Source organism: Notechis scutatus, chromosome 2 (assembly GCF_049901735.1).
Source record: "Notechis scutatus isolate UNSWTSFEM ecotype Mainland chromosome 2, rNotScu1.2, whole genome shotgun sequence".
Lineage (NCBI taxonomy): Eukaryota > Metazoa > Chordata > Lepidosauria > Squamata > Elapidae > Notechis > Notechis scutatus.
Genome location: NC_142010.1, coordinates 123,983,904 through 124,005,776, shown reverse-complemented (window position 1 = coordinate 124,005,776; position 21,873 = coordinate 123,983,904). Strand labels below are relative to the sequence as shown.

The following is a 21,873-nucleotide window of genomic DNA, read 5'->3' as shown; positions in this document are numbered from 1 at the left end:
GGCCTTTTTGACGATGGTGTTCTAGTTCTGCCAATATCACAGAGATTCCCAAACCATTCCTTGTATTTTGCAACCGATGATGAAAAGCAGTGACCAAAAAAAAAAGGTCAACCTAAGCCCAGCTAGATCAAATGATAGAAATAGCATCTGCGTGACTGAACTAACTTCCTGAAAATAAATGAAACATAGTGAGAAGTTGCATGAGCCTCAATTCCACTTAGTTGTTCATAAACCACTGAAATATTTCAAGCACATACCGACTATGATTAATAGCCATAGATTATTTAAACAAAAGGTCAGCCCTGCAATTCATCTTCACCTTTCTGCTGGGTAAGCTTTTAAGTTTTGCTGACGTTGCTCATAGGGAATGCAAGGGGGTGGGGGGAATGCATTTCTTCTGGCATTTCCAGTCAGTTTAAGGGCTTTTGACCTCTGCCTGTTTTCAGACGCATGGTAGTCAAGCCTCTATGACAGGCATATACAAGTAATTCTCCTCTTATGACATTTCTGTTGCTAAGCAGGAAAACTGATTACGTAGAACACCAGCGTAAATATAATACATTCAGAAATTATTAAAAAAAAAAAACTGCTCTCCAGAAAAGCCCAATAGATACTTCATGGTCCTATATGTACATTACAAAACTTCTTCTTATACTCTATTATTGTATTATTTGAGATTAGTTAGAGTAACCCTTCTGTACGGAACAACCAGTAGTATTTAAACCTTGGAATTTGGTGGCGGATGTTAATCTTATCCATTAGAGCAGGGGTCTCCAACCTTGGCAACTTTAAGACTTGTGGACTTCAATTCCCAGAATTCCTCAGCCAGCTTTGAAGTCCACAGGTCTTATAGTTGCCAAGGTTGGAGACCCCTGCATTAAAGAGCACATCCTTCTATCTATCTATCTATCTATCTATCTATCTATCTATCTATCTATCTATCTATCTACCTACCTACCTACCTACCTACCTATCTAACATCTATCTATCTATCTATCTATCTATCTATCTATCTATCGTCTGTCTGTCATCTATCTATCTGTCTGTCTGTCTGTCATCTGTCTGTCTGTCGGTCACTTTGTCTATCTAACTCTAAAACTCTCCTGCTTGTCTGATTGTAACCTTTAATTACAAAAAACATCATAAGATAATATTTTTCGAATCAATATACATCAAATGTGTTAACTTAAAGAGTGTATCTAAAATCCAGGACCCACGACTCCCGTGGAATTCAAATTTGGCAAATTTGTGACTATCTCAGTATTGCCATAGTGCTGCGCTGCTCTAGCCAGCTGAACTCATGTGATCGCAATTTCCTGCACTCCTTGCCAGCTTCCCACAAGGAAGGGAATGGGAAGCTGGCAGAATATCAGAAGACCCTCCCTTTCCTGCTGATTCTTTGCCCACCCGTGGTCATTCTGTTTCTCTGTTTAGGTAAGAAAATATCTCTGAAATATTGACCCAACAAGTCACGAGTTGTCTAGTATAAAATATATTTGTCTGGTAGAATTGTAAAAATCCACTAAAGGTTTTCCTTTAAATGGTCACCAGGCAAATGATTAAGCATCTGAGCAGCCAGGATCTTTAAACTACTTAGGAAATCTGAAATATCTGTCCTAAAGAAAGACGCTGTCCTATTACTGCTTATTAAAGTGGATCATTCTAATTAAACCTAACAAAGAATCTGTACATTATCTGCAAACATTTTCTGAAGGGAAACACAACCCATTGTTGGTCAACACAGCCATTCTGAATAGGAAAAGATGATTAAATGATATTAAGGGATTATACTAATCATTCACAAAGTAAATCTGCATTATGCATAATCATTTAAATGTGTCCACTAGTCTCCTTCCTCAGGGTCTGCTCCTTATCAAATTCTTGAATTGTTCTCTAGGCAATGATCAGATAATTGATGTCTGGAAAGAAGATTCCATTTTTTTGGCTGATGTCTTGCAATGGGATTCTTCAGCCCTTTTTCTTTGTTATTTACAGGCATAGAGAGGCCAGGCAGCTGGTTGCCATGGCATCCAGTCTTTGTAGCATTTGTAGAAGTGGGAGGGGAGTTTATAGAAAATGCAGTCTAAAATGAGCTGATCTGATATGAAAAGCATCACTGCCATTCTTGTAAGGTGACTTATTTTGCCACCTGTGTTCTAGGATTCTATCATCCGCAAGGGCTGATGAAGGGACACTGTTCTGGATGTCATGGCAACAGCCGACTGTAGACGGGAAGGCAAGATGGGGGTGGGGGAAGGAGAGAGAGAGAGAGAGAGAGAGAGAGAGAGAGAGAGAGAGAGAGAGAGAGAGAGAGAGAGAGAGAGAGAGGAGGGAGGGAGGGATTGCTAACAATGTAACACTAGTGGCACCTGCAGGCCAGGAGGCGGAAATGCAGCCCTACGTACAGCCAGCAACCTCCTCCTGGCTCTGTGGTTTTTCTCCTGCCCTGGGCTCTCCAGCCCTTTAGGGGCCCTATTTAGCAGGCGGGGCCTCCTGCTTGAGCTGGCTTCTACGATCCAGCTTGCTCATAACCTGGGTGATGTCCACATTGGTGGCGGCTTCTCTAGCTTTGGCTTCTTCCTCCAGCTGCCTCAAGAGGATTGGGCTGGGACTGGAGCGCAGGTGCTTGCGAACAAACGGATTGTAAGAGCTGAACAGGAAACAAAACAAAGCCAGAGGGTTACTATTATGATCATTGTGATTATTATTAATTAACATATTTCCATTATCTTTCAATAAAAGTATGGGAAACCGCAAAAGTGCCTTTCATGGATAAAAACAATCTACTACAGATTTTAGTTCACAAAGGGTTACGCCTCTTAATACATTTGTTAGTCAGAAAGAGTATTATCAAGACTCCTATCATAAACTCCTCTTTTTTCTCACAATGTCTACGCTTAGTTTTAAATTAATGGTGAATTGTTTGTCCAACTGAATTCAGCGTATGCCTCACTATCTTGATGCAACCCAGTCTAAAATTAAAACAACATGGAAAGAGCAATTAAACTCAGTTTGTAGAAAGTGGTTTTCATGAAAACATGGCCAGAATATCCAGAATTTGTGTGGGTTTGTGTAAAGCCCTAAACAGATGCACAAATTTTGGGCTTCATCCAAAAATGTTGGAATTGAATCAGAATGTGAGCTTCATTACTTTTCCACCTATCTAAATATCTTACTCCAATATTTTATGGAAAGTTAAGGCGTGCTCTAAAATAGAAATGAGAAAGAAAATGAGCAAAACTCTTTTGTGTAAACAAAAATATTATTTCTTTAATTCTGATGCAGATCTATAGTTGATCCCTTTTGCTGTTCACTGTAAATATTTATTGCGATAAATAAACCTGCCATAAGGATTATATAGATAAATATTCCAGAAAGATGCTAACCAAATAGTATTCTATGAGCTCAGTATTCTGCAAAACTTCTTCAACTTCTTCTTCTTCTTCTTCTTCTTCTTCTTCTTCTTTTCTTCTTCTTCTTCTTCTTCTTCTTCTTCTTCTTCTTCTTCTTCTTCTTCTTCTTCTTCTTCTTCTTCTTCTTCTTCTTCTTCTTCTTCTTCTTCTTCTTCTTCTTCTTCTTCTTCTTCTTTTTCTTCAGCGTTTGTCTCGCGCTCTGGCGAGGTCCGCTAATGTCCTTGAGTATTGCTTCCACGCCTCTCTGTATTCTGCAAAACTATGGATAAGTATCTCTTTTGTACAGGTAGTCCTCAACTTACAGCTATTCATTTAGTGACTGTTCAAAGTTACAACCGCACTGAAAAAAGAGACTTATGACTGTTTTTCATTGCAGGCTAATTCTGCTGACTGCCAGGAGTCTGATTCTGACTGGCTCAAGATTGATTCAGCCTTCCTTCCTTCCGAGGTGGGTAAAATGAGGACCCGGATTGTTGGGGGCAATAGGCTGACTCTGTAAACCGGTTAGAGAGGGCTGTAAAAGCACTGTGAAGTGATATATAAGTCTTAAGTGCTGTTGCTATTTTCATACTTACATACATACTTTTCATATTTAATGACTATTGCAGCATCCCTCATGGTCACAAGATCAAAATTTGGATGCTTGGCAACTGACATGTATTTATGACAGTTGCAGTGTCCTGGGTCAGGCGATCCCCTTTTGTGACAAGCAAAGTCAATGGGGAAGCCAGATTTACTTAACAAAAGTGTTACTCACTTAACAACTGCAGTGATTCATTTAACGAGTACGGATTCATTTAACGAGTACGGCAAGAAAAATCATAAAGTGGGGCAAAGCTCACTTAACAAGCATCTTGCTGAGCAATGGAAATGTTGGGCTCAATTGTGGTCGTAAGTTAAGGGCTATCTGTACTATTTTAGTATGTAATACACTTTGCAAATATGCTCAGCAGATGTATCAATAAAACCATGATCAATATAGTTGAATCAACCTAGCTAAAAAGGTCTTTCTTAGAAAATAGAATCAATCTATCTAAAAAGGTATTTCTTAGAAAATTAAAGTTCACAACTTGATCTTTAATGAGATCTTTCCACTCCTATTATAGGTTATGGAATATTGGGGAAATTACCATGGTTCTCAGAAAGCAGCTGCTGTCATTTTTCGCTCTTTGCATATTCTTTGAAAAGAAGCGCTTTGGAACATCTAAAACACATCCAAAGTACCCCTCTTTTGAACAGGCATGTCTTTTCCAGACTTGCATGGGTCCTTCAAAAGCCAATTCTATCCCTCCTACCATGTGAGGTACTATCTTATGCAAATGATGTGAGTTAAATATATACAGGTTGTGTTTTATTGATATGAGATCACTTCCAAAGGTTATTTGGGAAGCATCTACATTCTAATTCCATGACATCTTAAAAATGTAAAAACAACATATACAGGAAAAAAAGTGATTTTCTTTTAGGTAATTTTTCATCTTTTTCTCTCTTATGAAATAGTTATTGATAAGTTCTGTAATATTAATATTTAAAAATATTTATTTATTATTACGTTGAGTGGCCGCCCACCTCGCAATTGGAAGGGCATGATGTCTCTGATTATCAAACTGGAAATCAGGCATTTTTCCTCTGGGAAAGACCACCTTAAATCGTGCAAATGTATAAATAATCATCATTTTCGTTTAGTTCCTAATTTAAACCAATAATGAAGAAATGTAATTAAACCTCAGATGACTTGCCTTTTTTTAACCACTTCTTGTGGTACAATTGCCTTGGACAACATTTCTTTGTATACTGGAGACTTCAAATAGCGACCATAAGAATCCTACTAGGGAAAAGAAAGGGAAACTGGTAGTTGTAGATTGTAAGCATCCTAATTAAAATCATCTCTCTAGACAGCTGTTTAGGAGTCAAAGAGGCTGGGAATGGAGGCATCAAGAGAATATTCTCACCAAGTAGCAAAAAACCCCATCTCTTCTTAATGTTAAATATGCATCCTGAAAATTAAAGCTCATATGGCTAGAATACACACACACACACACACACAAAAGCGAGGCAAGGGAGATGTTTTCTCAGATGCTGACTGGCTCAGATGGGGTTGGGAAAGACACTGTCTATTGTTCTTGATGTTATTTTCTATTGAGCATTGAACGCAGAGTTGCTGTTGCAAAATGGGGAGCCATGTAAATTGAGTAAAAGAAAATAAGTAAATAACAGAACAATTGTGGCAAAAGAAAGTTTTCCTGAAAATAAGACCCAGTCTTATATATTTTTCCTACCCAAAATGGCATCAGGTCTTATTTTTTTTTGCGCAGTGTCTTCCACTGACACATCTTGCAGTGGTGGCACTGACAGCCCTGCCCAGCAGAATCCGCTGCCGGCCTACTTCTTCTGCAGTCGCTTGTCACCACTTGCGTGCATCAATCCCGGCCTCCATTTCACTATCAGAGACCTTTAGGAAAGGCATCTGCAGTAAGAAATGGGCTCTGAATTGATGTGTGTGGTGCCCCCCACCCCGGCCTCCATTTCACCATCATAGGCCTTCAGGAAAGGCATCTGCAGCCAGTAACAGCACTCCAGATCTCTATTATCGGCTGCAGAGGCCTTTCCTAAAGGGCCTCTTATGGCAAAATAGAGGCCGGGGTGACACACAATCCGGACCTTGTTTCTTGGCTGCAGAGGCTTTTCTAGAAGGCCCCAGATGGCGAAATGAGGCCAGGGGGGATGCTGTGCATGTCAATCTGGAGCCATTCCAGAAGGCCTCTGACAGTGAAACAGAGGCCGGGGACGATGCACGCAAGCGGCGGCAAGCAGTCACAGAAGTGGGTTGGTAAGGCAAGGCAGGTGTCGGGCCTGGTAAGTAGGACAGCTCCACCATCCCCGCTTATCCCCACCCTAGCTTAATTTTTACCCGTACATCTTGTCCCACCCCCTGCACCCCGGAGTGGGCATGGTCTTAATTAGGGCTTATTTTAGCGGGGTAGGGCTTATATTGGACACACATGTGAAAATCAAGCTAGGACTTACTTTTGAGGTAGGTCGTTATTTTCAGGGAAACACAATAATACCCATAATAATAGACATCTTGGGTGCAGTCCCAAAACAACTAGAACACTACTTGAACACTATTGGCATCAGCAAAATCACCATTTCCAATTGACTACCCACGTAGAAGTACCGTACAAGTAGGTTATGTCATAATAACTGCATGAGTCATACTAATATATGGCAATAAACTTTACCTTTGAACAACTGGAATGCTGAGCAGACCGTTTTTGTTTCTTATGTTGCTAAAACAGGTAGTCATAAGATGGAAGAGATGAATTGATAATGGTATACTAAAACTTTTGGGTAACAACGTATTATGGCTGGTCACACAGTCAGTCAAGTGTTTGAATTTGGCATTTTTATCCACCTATCCAGTCCTTCCCAAAGACTTGTGATAAGCAGATGTTGCTGTTTGACGATGTTAAATGTATAGCAGAATGCAAGCTGTTCCAGTAAAGCTGCCTTTTGCAATTGATGGATGATGATTTTGTCAATGTCCACAGAGGGGGAGCTGGTGTGAAGGACCACAGTAAGGTGGCAGTTTCCTTTTTTGGAGGGAGCACATTCCAGAAAGGGGCTGGGGTGCAGTAAGAGGCAGCACAGAAAGGAGTCTGGATAGCCACTCCCTATAATCTCCTAAGATATGTCCATTAGGCTAATAGGAACAAAGATTTAGTCTGGCAAGATTCTGTATGAAATGGTAAGCAAATAAAGAACTGAGCGCTAGCTGAATTGTTCTATATTGTTCTTGGACTTAGCCTGTCATGAGTGGAAGTCTGTTCTGCCCTATTGAGATCTGAACAGCCCCAGACATCAGGTCAAGACATTGATAGCTTCACCTGTGCCATTTGGGGTTGATAAGCAGAACTGAGTACCAGCAGAATACTGATAATATCACACTCCAAACTAAAGGATGACCTTACCTAGTGGTGTCGTGTAGATGTTGAAGAGAAGAGGGGAGAGCATCAAATCCTGAGGCACCCCACACAAGGGGCTGTGAATGCAATCTCTCCCCATTGTCTCCAACTAGAACTGACTACTGAGAAAGATGAACCACCGGAACACAATGTCTCCCACAGTTCCACTCCTACCCCCCCCCCCCAACTGGTTTGGACAGGTTCTGTGGTCAATATTATTGAAAGCTGCTAAGGAGCACTTGATGTACATCCCATTGCACACCCCATTCTGGTTCCGCCAAAGGTCAACAATAAGTGCAAACCAATGTGCCTCTGTAATATACCTTGGCCTAAAGCCACACTGAAATGCTTCCAGCTAACTGCTTCCAGATAATCCATCTGTCCTAAGATCCTATGAAGGTGTCATTCAACCACCTTTTCCACAATCTTTCCCAGAAAGGGGAGATTGGAAACTGGCCAATAATTCTCTGAGAGGGAAGGGTCCAGAGCTGATATCTTGAGGAAGGGGCATAGCATTGCTTGTTCAAGATTGGTGGGGCCATCCCCTTCTCTCAAAGGGGCTAAAACCGCTGCATGAACCCACCCCTGTGTTCCCCTCCCCTAACAAGGAGAAGGCTGGATTAATAGATATAAGGACCTTGTCCACTTCAAAGCCCAGGACATCTCAGTTCCTGAAAAACTGAATTTTCCTCTTGAAAAACTTATTCTTGTATGAAAGTCATTCATTCCAGAATGAAAATCATGCAGAACCAACCCCAAATTATCTTTCGTCACACAGAGATGCTCCAATGTGTTCTCTTAGGAGCAACAAGGAAGAGATATTTGTCTATATCTAGGTGTGTGTATACAGTATATATGTTAGTATCCTTTTTGTTTCCTTCAAAAAATATCTAGGTAGCTGGAATGGAAATTCAAATGGAAAAGCAAAATGACCAACCTTTTTCATGAGCATATAAATATGAGTCTGTGCAGCATCTAAGACATAGCGTTGAGGGTTTTTGAGGCCTCTGACTGTAATGCCCATAGTGGTGCTATCAATATTAATCCAGCGTCTTGCTCCTGGGGCCAAGAAGGTTCTAGAATTGATAAGGAGAAAAAATATTTAATAATATCAGGAAGTTGGGATTTTTTCTCATCAATAAAATCCTTTTTTTTGCTTTTTGAATATGAACTGATATTGCATCACTTTCACATATTTCAAATATGATGTTGATAACTAATAATACACAGGACTAATATCACAGAAGATAACAACTATCATTGGAACCTTGAAGTATTTTCACCATCTCCAACTGACAGTATGATTAGGCTGTAGACTTCTTCAATGAAAAAAAGTCACATTTAATGGCTAGCTGCCGAAAAACAATGTGGGATAAAAATCAAATAAATAAATAAGGCAGAAGTTTAGGAAAGGGTAGAATTCTGAATAATAGTCTGATACTATTAGCTTCTATTGATGGACACAGTTCTTTATTTCTATTATGGTACAATATGATTATATTATTAGACTGTATTCTCACTGTCATTCCTTTCACTGCTTAATTACCGAATACAGCAAGAAAAGATACTAGAAAGATTTCAAAGTAGAATATCTCACTTGTAAATTTCTTCTGCTTTTTCTTTCGCTTTGGATTGATCTCCATACTTCAAATCTTCACAAGCTTCCCAAAATCCCAGATTCTCACCTGAATTAAACAGGAAGAAGAAACAGCATCTTATTTATTAAATTTATACACCTCCATCTCATTACTGAGAGTGACTCTCGGCAGCATTTTATGATATCAACTCTTGTAAGACAATATTAAAAACAGAATAAATGAGGTCTAGAATGACCATATTAAGATCATGAACAGAGTTCTAGAACATTAGCAGATTTAATTTTTCTGACTCTGCTCTCCAAATCATAACAAACAATTTCCCATTATCCAAGTAACACATGGAAATTATTCTCCCTGGTATGTGGCTATCATATTACACCTTTTTTATTTAGGAATGTCCCAAACCAGGGGGATTTGTAAAGGACAAAACTTAAATGTTTTTGAGCCCTTTTACTAAACCATGAAGATTCTGTTGGGCCTCAAGTATATAATGGCTTCTCATCTCATAGACAAAATCTATAATAAGTCATAGCTTTATTCTTATTATGGATAGCTGCGATGTAATCCCACATCACCTTGCAAATAATTAAGGGATTAAATCACTTTCTGTGCATAAAAGTCCTCTCAGCTTGCTGTGGAACAGTGGACAACAATGACTTCGGACTAAACACCTTGACAAGTGGGAAAGCAGGCACATCTTCATACCTACCACTGAATTCCTTCTTCAGGAACAGCTGGAAATTCTGACGTCCTTTGGGGTCCTTCATCAGCTCATTAAAGTTTAAGGCCCATTTCTCCACCCGTGTCTTGGTGGGGATTTCTACCCTGCCAAAAGAGGAAAAAGTCTCTTTTAAATTAAGATTGAATTCATGGACCTGCTCACATGTTTATTTATAAATAAACAGTGTTGCTTCTCCCTGAAATCAATTATTTTGAGAGGTGTCTATTTTGTTTTGTGTTTTGACAGAACTGAGAACTCTGTCTGTCCTTTCTTAGCAAACTTGTATTCACATGTGAGTGAATGCTCAGCTCCATTTCTTGATTGAGGGAGCCAGTGTTGTCCAAAGACAATTTCCAAGGTCATGTGGTCAGCATGGTTATATGCCAAAGCTACACATAGACATTCATAAACTGAAAGTTGTTCTGACACTAAAACTGGACTGGAAGATATCCAGGGTTCCTTCCAACTTGATTATTCTGTTCTGTTATTCTTTTTATGCTTGAGTGTAACCATCCCATCAAGCCCAAAGAAAGTCTGGAATAGTACAGGATCTCTTGCCATGGGCAGGGGGTTGAACTAAAAGACCTCCAAGATCCCTTCCAACCCTATTATTCTATGTTCTAAAAGAAAAGGGGGAAAAAAGGAAAAGCAAGTAAGAGTCAATGTAACTTAGGAGCTGAAATAAACGCTATACATACAGTTTTGCATTGAGTTCCCAAAAATCCACATCATCAGAAACCCAAGGGTTGCTGGGTAGGCATCCTGAGATTATAGGGTCGTTGGAGCAGAACTGTTCACAGTACTTCACTATTCTGAAAGTATTAGAGACAAAAACCAGGGAAACATCTACATGCAGTTATTAGTCCAGAATAAATAGATGAATTAACATTATTCACATTTCCAATGACATCCCAGACAGGAGAACATTTCATTGATGATATGATGAAACAGTAACACTTGCAGTTTTCTGTGTAGCGTATTATTGACGTGCCAGTAATTATCGTTCCTGTATTGTTTACAGGGTTAAGAGACATGGAGCTCTCCAAGAAACTGCCTTCAAAAGTCTAATTATACTACACTTGAGTTTCTGTAGGTGGCAGCCCTTGGCCAACCTTATTTAGATTCAGAAGTTAGACATGTTTGGGCCTGATTAATATGCTTACTACATGGCACATTGTTAGGAATATAAGTCACCTAACAGGTATTTGGGTTAGAAATATATAAACCAGGATAAACATTTTAGTACTATATCTTTAAGGGAATGCAAGAGCATGCAATTGGGTGTGGTTTCTCAAACAGCCATAAGATGGAGCCAGAAACCTGGGTTGTTTAGTCTTAGTCTCAGAAGAGAGTATGTCTCCATATCTGTTTCCTTCTGTTGGAAAGTATTGCCGTTGCTCCATTTCTTCTAATTGACTGATATTACTGGATTTAATGTAAGTCTGATACTGAACTGTTTTTTGACACTGGAATTTGATATTTGGATTATCCCTGGATTGAAAACTGACTGATTTACTTGTGAATGACTTTGGATTGCTTATTTTGGACTTTGCTTAAACCTTTCTGGAAGTAAAAACCTACATTTACTGTACAGTGTATCTGTGTACTGTGTGTATATCATTCAAACACTTCTCTCTATACGTCTCCCTGTATGCGCTCATTCTCCTAAAGGGGAATTACCTCAACACACATTATTAGATTGTTCCACTTTGGAATGATACAATGGAGCAGATGTTTGAATGGATGCCCAAACACCAAAGCATCAGCCATAGAAAGTTTGCATGATAGACAGAAAAGATGTACCTTAATTTTATCCCAGATACAACACTTCTCTATGAAGAGGATTTTCGTTTTGGCATGGGAAGTAATTCAAACATGGGATCCCTCACTTGCTGTTAGAAGACTGAGAACTGATTACACCAAATAACTTTTCTAAACAAGTTCATTGAGGATTGAGCTGTTGAGCATTGGGTTTCTATTGGCAGGTGCTTGGTCTGGCAGATATTCAAGCCCACCTTACATTTTTAAGACAGTCAAATACCTGGCTAGAATTCTGACTGGCTAGAATTGATATGCTGTAGTTAGGAATGCAGCTGAGATTTTCTATCAACATCTCCCAAAGTACCTTCCAGCAATTCTTGCTTACAGAAGCAATAAATTCTAGCTTTCGTTTTTCTGCAACTCTATGGTAATTTCCTGCTTATAGATGTTTCAGATGAAGATGATTATATCAACAGTGGTGCATATAAACTACTTATGCACATAATTCATGGGGCTGCAATAGAGGTGGTATTCAGCAGGTTCTGACCAGTTCTGGAAAACCGGTAGCGGAAATTTTGAATAGTTCGGAGAACCGACAAATACCGCCTCTGACTGGCCCCGCCCCCATCTATTCTCTGCCTCCGGAGCACCAGCTGATCGGCTGGGTCTTCTTTTATTGGCCGCACAGGAGAATGGAGCTGGAAAGCAAGTTAGTGGGGTGGGGAAGGAAGGGGATTTTGCAGTAACCTTCCCCTGCCACGCCCACCAAGCCACACCACGCCCACCAAGCCACGCCCACAAAACTGGTAGTAAAAATTTTTTGACTCCCACCACTGGGCTGCAAGGTTACATCAAAAAGAAAAAATAAATTAATTTAGAACATAATGTACAATAAATTCAAAAAAGCTCCAATAATTAATTCCCTCAGGATGAAATATGCTGAAGTTACAGAAAAGATAAACAGTACAAAAATGCTAGTATTTTCAGTTTTTAGTTTCAGAACAATTAAGCAGATTTATACATTTTTTAAAGGATGGAATTAAATACAGTTGGAGCTTCCCTGGCCAGCATTTGATGTGTGAAAAGGATAATATTGTGGTTAAAAAACTAATTTTAGATTATAGCAGAAATGAGAAATTGATCATTTAGGAGGAATTCATATATAGATATAACAAACAAACATATATAAGTTTGGTCCTTTTAAAACAAGAATTTCATGGACACATTTGGAAATGTCCTAATTGCTCTAAAATGGATTACTATTCTATAATACTACTATTCAATAACTATTTTTTCAACAGGTTAGTGGATTGGAAATAATGCTAATTATGAGTCAGAAGAACAAGTAAATAGTGGAAATCTGAACATGGTTTATTTTTCAGTGATAGGCACTCCTTACAACTGGCGTTCCTGTTCAGAAGTCTAGTTGTAGAAAGCATGACTGTCCTGCTTGTTAAAAACCCCAAACGGAACTTACAAGATTACAACTGTAAATTTATGAATACTGGGAAACTTGGGAAGGAAACCTGTGAAGGGAAGGAGGAATGCATATATTTGTATTAAAGCCACTTAGGAGTGTGTTTGGACTGAGGTGTCCAAAATACTGTCCCTGTCCTATTGTTTCTTTTATTTTTCTTATATGTACCCATTTCATGTATTCATAACTATGTATATACTTATACCTATTATCTTGTAAGCGATTGACAAATCAAAATAAATAAATAAATAAATAAAAATTAAAAAATATGACTTGCGCCCTCACAATTACATTACTGCAACACATTTTAGGCCTCAGTGGTGATTCAGAAAGTATAGTTGGTCTTGACTGTTGACAAAGGAGAGAATCCCAAGGATATTTTTTCAAAAGGCAACTGGACTTTCTATGTGTGTTTTTCTTGAAGATATTTCTTGGATGAGAAGCATCCTCAGTTCTGACTGAATACTGGGGAATGGAAGGATTTATATTCCTTGCAGTCATCTGGTTGTTAAGGTAGCACCCACCACTTGAAGGTGGGTCATTAGCTCTCTGAGAGTCATGGAGAGGCATTTAGCAATTGACAGCTATCTTGAAGTTGCTACGTTGGTTGACTTTAGACCCCCAGGTCCAATTCAATCCCAATTTTACCTGTGCACCTACTTTCTGAGAGGGCCTGAGTGGGCCTTTGGCAAGTCCTCAACTGAGTGAGGTTAAAGCTGGGGTCTTCAAACTTGACAGCTTTAAGACTTGTGGACTTCAACTCCCAGAATTCCTCCTCCAGTCATGTTAGCTCAGTAATTCTGGGAGTTGAAGAACACAAGTCTTAAACTTGCCAAGTTTGAAGACCCTTGGGTTAAAGGGTTGGGACCCAAAGATGTGTTTTCTTGGTTGAGGCCCCCTTGTTATGGATCACCTTGCCTCCTAAAGTAAGGACAGCCCATCCATCTTCAGGTTATGTTTCACAAAGCAGCAAAATCCTTCATGTTCTGGTAGGCTTCTGGGAAAAACAATAGGCCTGAATGCTTTTGTTACTGATGTATTGGTTTCTAATATTGATTGTAGCATACAATCCATCCTAACTTGTGAGAAGTTACAGTCATAGAAAAATGCTGAGATGGACGGATGATGAGACAGGATATGTATGTGTGTGAGGTAAGGATATAAAGTATGTTTGTAAATAAGAGACATAGAGAGAGGGAAAGAAGGAAGAAAAGATTATCTGAAAATGAAATATGGAAATTTATACTGTTCTCACTGAATTATGTCTATTCGTACTATAGTACAGAGGTGGTATTCAGCAGGTTCTGACCAGTTCTGAAGAACCAGTAGCAGAAATTTTGAGTAGTTCAGAGAACTGGCAATACAATCTCTAACTAGCCCCGTCCCCATCTATTCGCTGCCTCCTGAGTCCCAGCTGAGTGGCTGGGTCTTCTTTTGTTGCCCTGAATAGGAGAACGGAGCTGGAAAGCAGGTTAGTGGGTTGGGGAGGGAGTGGGGATTTTACAGTAACCGTCCCCTGCCATGCCCACCAAGCCACGCCCACAGAACCAGTAGTAAAAAAAATTGAATTCCACCACTGCTACAGTAGTGTGGCTTTCTTAAGCAACCACATCTCATTACTGAATATATACAGTATATCTGTTCCTTTGGGGATTCTTAATTATAAACTCCTCTGGGTGAAGCTTATCATAGCAGACCCTTTCTATGTTTAAAAAGATAACATCTGGCTAAATCGCTTGATCAAAAATATTGCTTAAAAGACATACAAGATGTCAGAGCTTACCCTCCCAGAGAGACAGATGACTTTGTTGCAGACTTCATGAGTGCCTGTTGGAGGTTCATGATCTGTATAGGCAGATACATATAGATGCATAGGTTAGCAGAACAGCAAATAATTGACTTCAAGCTTTATTCACAAAGAAATGAATGCTTTCAAGAGCGGGTCACACAATGTTATTGTTCCTTAACATTGTGTGACCTGCTCTTGCAAGAAATGGTTGCCCAGCAGGCAGATTTCTGAATTGTAGTTTAAGTGTTGATGAAGTTTATTGTATTGGAAAGAACAAAGATAAACCGAAGAGACATTTTATTACAAGCTTGTTTCCATCACCTGCCATCCCTGGGCCATATTATTCCTACAAAGAACTTCCACTTAAAAGACAAGAGAAACAAGAATGGCCATAAAATCAATGTGTGGATTAGACAAGTGTATATAGCCTATTTGGAGGCACAACAAATGCATTAACTTAAGCCTCACACGTGGAGGAACCAATTCAAAAGATACTTCGGCTTTGAAACGATTGCAATGGCAAATAATAGCACACTGATGTGAGCGAGAAGGAAGGATGGGGCTTAGTTGAACACTCAGCCCTCAGCCATTTCAGTATATTACATAGATGCAATGACTTTGTGTAAATGACACAGCATCAATGCACTCAATGTGATCATTTGAACATTGGTAGCCAAGAAAGAAGTCAAAAGGTTGGCTTTACTGTCAGGTAGAATACAGGTAGACCATTTGAAATTACAATGGCATTTTAAAAAGTGACTTATGAGCGGTTTTCATATTTACAACTGTTGCAGCATCCCTGGGATCACATGATCAAAATTTGGACACTTGGCAATCGGCATGCATTTATGACATTTGCATGTCCTGGGATCATGTGATCCCCTTTTGTGATCCGACAAGCAAAGACAATGGAGAAGCCAGATTCTCTTAACAACCATTACTAACTTAACTGTAGTGATTCACTTAACAACCCTGGTAAGAAAGCTCATAAAATAGAGCCTCAGTGGTGCAGTGGTTAGAGTGCTGTACTGCAGGCCACTTCTGCTGACTATCGGCTGCTCAAATCCCACCAGGCTCAAGGTTGACTCTGCCTTCCATCCTTCTGAAGTGGGTAAAATGAGGACCCAGATTGTTGGGGGAAATGTGCTCACCTGTAAAACCGCTTAGAGAGGACAGTAAAGCACTACAAAGTGGTATAGAAGTCTAAGTGGTATTGCTATGTTGCTACTGCTAAAACTAATTTAACCACAGTCTAGCTTAGCAGTCAAAACTTTGGGTTCAATTGTGGTTGTAAGTTGAGGACTACTTGTAAAGGGATTAATAAGAACCAAATACGGTCATCTCGGGGGCAGGGGGGGAGAGATGATGAAATGAGCACCAGCTTATCATGATGCAAAGACTGTAATTTGTGCAAGCATTGCTACGCAAGTAGCATGTTTTGTGACATGGTGTCACCATGTGTGCGTAGGGCGTTAAGACAATGACCTTGGAGAAACAAGGCAGAGGTGATGTTTGCAAAAATAAGCTTTCAGCCCAGGAAACAGAGAAAGCCTAAGAAAGAATTCAGTCAGGCCTTCAAGATTCTATTAACACAGCTTATCCCCATGAACCAGCCAGATTTGTGCAGTCTTTTTCCTGACCTGGACTACCTGGAAGAGCTGAAGACTTTGTCATCACTCTGATGTCATCATGGTTTGCTATGGATGCCCATGAAAGCTAGTAGTCAATTATTTAATTATGTACAATTAAATACATGCACGGTGGCGCAGTGATTAGAGTGCAGTACTGCACGATACTTCTGCTGACTGCCGGCTGCCTATAATTTGGCAGTTCAAATCTCACCAGACTTAAGACTGACTCAGACTTCCATCCTTTCGAGGTGGATAAAATGACCCAGATTGTTGGGGGCAATAGGCTGATATTCTACCATAGGCCATATCATTTCATACGCCATTCTGAATGGATGCAAGAGAGGAAGGAACAAACTGGAGAAACTTCCAGGATCTTACTTGCCTCCTGACAGCAGTACAGGTAGTCCTCGACTGAGGTCCATAGTTGAAACCAAAATTTATCTTGTTATATAACAAGATTTGTTATAACAAGTATTTGTTAAGATTCACTTAACACGGTTGTTAAGTGAATCTGGCTTTCCAATTGACTTTGTTTGTGACAAGGTTTTGCAAAAGGTGACCACAGGACCCTGCAACCCTCATAAATATGAGTCAGTTGTCAAGCACCCTAATGTAGATCACATGACCATGGAATGCTGCAACGGTCGTAAGTGTGAAAAGTCACTAAATGAACTGTTGCAAATTGAGGATTACCTGTACATTTTGCAACTGTTTGATGTTCTGATAGATCTGCCTGGTTGTCATTTAATAACCGAGATTCTGGCCTTTACCCTCCTGTGGTCACATGACCAAACTGGGCATTAGGCAACCGGGCTGCATTTATAGCTGTTTGCAGCATCCCATGATCATTTGATCTCTTTTATGACAGCTGTGCGGAAAACCAACATTTGCTTCCAGTTTCTGGCAAATCAGTTCCCATAGTGAACTACTACTGGTTCATTTAATAACAGTGATGACCAGCTTAACATTTGCCATAAAAAGGTCACAAAGTTGACCAACGTTCCATCTGTGATGAGTGATGACTATGATGGACAGATTCCATTACATACATAATTCAAGGAGTACTTATATTCAGTCTGTCTAAAAATTGAATTTGCAGGTTATCATTTTATTCATAGATTAAAACAAAAGCAAAAAAAAAACTCCCAAGATTTTAAAGTGTTCAGAAGGGGATTTTTGACAATCTTGCTAAGATCTCTATATGTGCTATAAGTATTCATGCAGATTATAATTAACAATACACATTACAACAAATTACAATGAATTACCTCTGTCCTATATACATCAAATGTTTTTCTCTGTAAAACAAAGAAACACTGCATTGAAAAGAGTGTCACAGTCTGTTTGACAATTAAAACATTTAGATTAGCATCAATCCACTTCATCCAATAAATTATGAAGATATCCATGGACTGAATGATTTTATTCTTATTTAGTAGCTATAATGCCTGCTTCTTCTTAGCCTCTGTGTATGTGTGTGTGTGCATGCGCGCGCGCGTGTGTGTACATTTATAGGTATAACATACTGTATATAGAATAATAGAATAACAAGAGTTAGAAGAGACCTTGGAGGTCTTCTAGCCCCACCCCTTGCCTAGGCAGGAAACCCTACACCACTTCAGACAAATGGTTATCCAACATCTTTTTAAAAACTTCCAGTTTTGGAGCATTCACAACTTCTGAAGGCAAGTTGTTCCACTGATTAATTGTTCTAGCTGTCAGGAAATTTCTCCTTAATTCTTAGCTGCTTCTTTCCTTGATTAGTTTCCACCCATATATATGTATATTACACATATGGATGCATTTAATTACACATTTGTTATAATGGACCTAAAGTAGACTCATTTAGGAGATACAAATTAGAGTATTCAACATTAATGAAAACATTAATGAAAAGCAATAGGAAACAATATATTGAAATATATAAACATTGTAATTAAACAATAGCCACTGTGGTTATGCTATGATTTAAATAGCTCTGATGATGTTATAAGACATTCACCAGCAAAGCTAGGGATTGAAGGCTAGAAATTAACTGCAGGCTGTTTGTGCTTGCAGTTTCCCTTTGAAGTATCATGCATGTCTTTGTTTGAAATAAGCTGATGGAAGAGGAAGGCACAGACTTTCAGGAAAATCCCTAAGTTTTGTGGAGGCCCTTTCGGTTCTAAGAGTCTCATTCAAACACTCATTAGATCACATTTAAGGGTCACTTCTCAACAGTTTCAGAGAACAACAAACACCAGCAAGTGCATCCTTTATCAATAAAAAGATCCACCTTGTTGCTTGTATACAGAAAAGAAACTAGAAGGAAATGACAAACGTGTCTGCCCTCATGTCTTAGGAAAATAAATGGGTTTTAGTGGGAAATGTGGACATTTCGGTAATCTATCAATCTTGTTCACTTCAATAAATCTGGTTGAGATAACTGATTCATGCTTGGAAAAGGATTACTTTTGCTATGAGTCAACTATCCAAGAGCCACATATCATTAAGGATATAAACAAAAGGCAGTCTAAAGATGCACAAGTCGAAACTGGTAAGTGTTTCAGGAAAGGCTGCCTGATGGTTCCTGTCAATGAGCTTCAGGCTGTGTCATTGTATAATGGTTGCTAGGAAGACCTGGCTCCAAAGGAATAGGAAACTGTTCACTCACACTCAAGACAATAAAAGGGTGTGCCAGGATGGATGCTGTATCTGCATCTTGCTTATGTTAGGACAATTTCTTATTCCACTAGTCTATGATTACAATGAAATTCCAACTGAGTTCCAGCCCATCTGGAAAGACAATATGGGGGCTAATCCACAGGAATTTTTTTTAAAAGCTTCAAATGTTTATAAAGCAGCTGAATTAAAGTAGATCCAACCCTCATTTCAGTTGATTTCCATTTCCCAGGTTTAAATATCTAGTAATGTATAAGGACACCTGAGTAGGATCAGATTCACATTAAAATGACAGCACATTAGTCTTCTATAGGAGAAGCAACCAAGTACTTCACAGAGAACGAAGGTCATATACATCGGAGAAAAACAAACTAGAGAGAGAGAAAACAAAAGACAGAAGGGAAATGGTTAATTAATTATTTCCCACATATTTTTTTATATTTTCATGTTTATCTTTTATCTATCTAAAAATTTTCAAGAAAAAGAAAAAAGAAGAAAAGCACACACTTTTTATACATTCAGTACTTACTGAATCAAAGTTATATTTCCTATTTTAAGCTGCTATTTTTCTCTTTTTTTCTTCCTTTTTTCATCACTGCATTACTGTATTAGTTATTTATTTTTCATTTAGAATTAGTCTAAATGCAATCACTGACTTCTGTGATTCCCTTCATAGTTAGATCTGACCTGTTGAACATAATAAAACTCCCAATGACCAGAATTGAATCTAGAAATTTACAAACTTTTTGCAGTGCTTTTAGTCACCATCCAGTGTTGGCTGGCATAACAAAGGGATCTCCCCTACTAAGGGAAGAGCAAAGATTTTGAAAGGACTGAAAGCAGTGAGGAAGAGGAGATGTGGAAGGGAAGGTGTAGTGAAAATCATGCCACTTGTATTTCTTAATTAATCCAGGGTTAGGATCCAGTGTACCTTGCCTTGGTGACCTTTTTTCAAGATCCTTGTGTCGATAGATCCTACTTCTTTTTTCAAATAAGGTTTAGCAACCACCTCCTTTTATAGGGAAAAAGCTAAGTCCTAAACTCTTGCATTTGTGTCTCCTCTTCGGTCTCCATAGCAACAAAGCCCACTTGCCGCTGTGATTCCCTGCCGCTGTGATTCCCTGCCTCTGAGAGCTTGATTCACAAGAGAGCTTTGTTAGTCTTGCAAAGCATCACATGAAAACAATGCAAGGACTGTCTTGAGGGGGTCTTCAGTTGGATGCAAGCCAAGCATCACCTTCCACAAGAGTTCCACTGACTTATTGACAGCCTTCAGCTGCCAAGATTTTCCATCTCCCTTATTCCTCCATTCTCTGTAGAAAGCTCCATGATGTGAGTGGCATAGCCTGCCCAGCAGTATTATACAAATCAGATATATAGTTGAAATTAGGTACAAGCTTAGAAGGACTTAATTCTCACAGAGGTCTGGATGCAGTCCAGATCAAACTAATAGGATTTCCATTTCTTTAAAATCTGTTGTGCCTTATGAACACATTCCATAGTAGAAAACAAGGAAGGAAAGAAGCAAGGGAGGAAGAGAGAAAGAAAACTAAAAACCCTCTTGCAGAGAAAAAAAAATCTTTTTTTTTTTTTTGAGGCAAAAAATATATTAGAACCTTTGTTTACCTCATGCTGAATTTACATGCAAGATTTGCTTACCGTTCCAAAATGATGATGATCTATAATGAGATCTCCCACCTATTTAACATTTTGATTTTTTGACAGTCATAAGAGAGGCTGCAATCCAACCTGAGTTTCAGTCAGAGGTGATATGCAACCAGTTCTGATCGGTCCTGGTGGACTGGTAGGGAACATTTTGACTGGTTTGGAGAACCGGTAAGGAAGATTTTGACTGGCCCCGCCCACCTGCCCCTGCTCTTACCTCTCACTTCTCCTATATTCTGCTGTTTATTAGCTCAGCTGATTCGTGCAGCAGAGCGGATTGCCACACCACAGCTGAGTTAAAAAAAAAAGCATAGCTCACCAGGGAAGGGCCATCTCTGAGCCCTGCACACGATTCGCGCATTTGGCGTGCGCATGTCATAGGTGCAGCTACACAGCTCACCAGCCTTGATTCATAGGGCGGAGTTTGAGCACTGCGCATGCGCGTGCAAAGCAAGCTCCAAACAGGTAGGACTTTTTTTTTTTTAAACACATCACTGCTTCCAGTGGATGGCCAGATATTTTGAATAAAGGTATAAAAGGTATACATGAAATAAAAATGTTTCATTTGATATGCTTGACCCACAGTACCATTTGAAAAGGGGATTAACTAGTCTTTCTGATGCAGCCATTCCAAAGGATCTGTTTAAAAACAAAAAGGCCGCCACTCATTCCATGAACATACAGGAATGTTCAGTAATGGTCTGCCGCTGAACCCATTTGTATGATAAAATTAATTACAGTGTTAAGTTTATAATTCTATAATTAGAATAGCGCTAAAGCTTACCTGGTTTACCTTATTTTCACAGGGATCTGTCGCTCGATCCAGCCCATAATCAAGTGTGTCTTGCATTCCAGGCTATAATATAGAAACAAAACAAAAGGTCACAAAGATGTATTTATGTCATTTTTTTAACATTAGTCTGTATATAGGCAGTGCTTGACTCACAACCTTTCGTTTAGTGACCGTTCAAAATTACAACATCGCTGAAAAAAGTGACTTATGACCATTTTCCACCCCATCTGACCTTTGCAGCATCCCCAGGATCATGTGATCAAATTTGAGACACTTGGCAACTGGCATGTATTTATGACAGTTGCAGTGTCCCAGGGTCATGTGATCACCTTTTGCAACCTTTGACAAGCAAAATCAATGGGGAAGCCAGATTCACTTAACCACCGTGTTAGTAACTTA

General features: G+C 39.3%; 1 protein-coding gene across 3 annotated transcripts in view; it reads right to left on the bottom strand.

Moving 5' to 3' along the window:
- Positions 1-970: 970 nt before the first annotated feature.
- The window catches only part of RGS9 (regulator of G protein signaling 9), a 43,709-nt gene continuing 22,806 nt past the window's right edge, over positions 971-21,873 (bottom strand). Inside the window, exons 9-17 of one of the 3 annotated variants that reach the window (XM_087956083.1) lie at positions 21,466-21,537; positions 17,624-17,653; positions 14,719-14,780; positions 10,396-10,509; positions 9,686-9,801; positions 8,976-9,063; positions 8,316-8,454; positions 5,153-5,238; positions 971-2,650 (exon numbers count right to left, since the gene is read on the bottom strand). In XM_087956083.1, the coding sequence (XP_087812209.1) occupies positions 2,473-2,650; positions 5,153-5,238; positions 8,316-8,454; positions 8,976-9,063; positions 9,686-9,801; positions 10,396-10,509; positions 14,719-14,780; positions 17,624-17,653; positions 21,466-21,537 (885 nt within the window). In that variant the 3' untranslated portion in view covers positions 971-2,472. Of the gene's footprint in view, positions 2,651-5,152; positions 5,242-8,315; positions 8,455-8,975; positions 9,064-9,685; positions 9,802-10,395; positions 10,510-14,718; positions 14,781-17,623; positions 17,654-21,465; positions 21,538-21,873 lie in introns of those variants that run through there. The other 2 variants (XM_087956084.1, XM_087956086.1) reach the window with 2 other exon arrangements.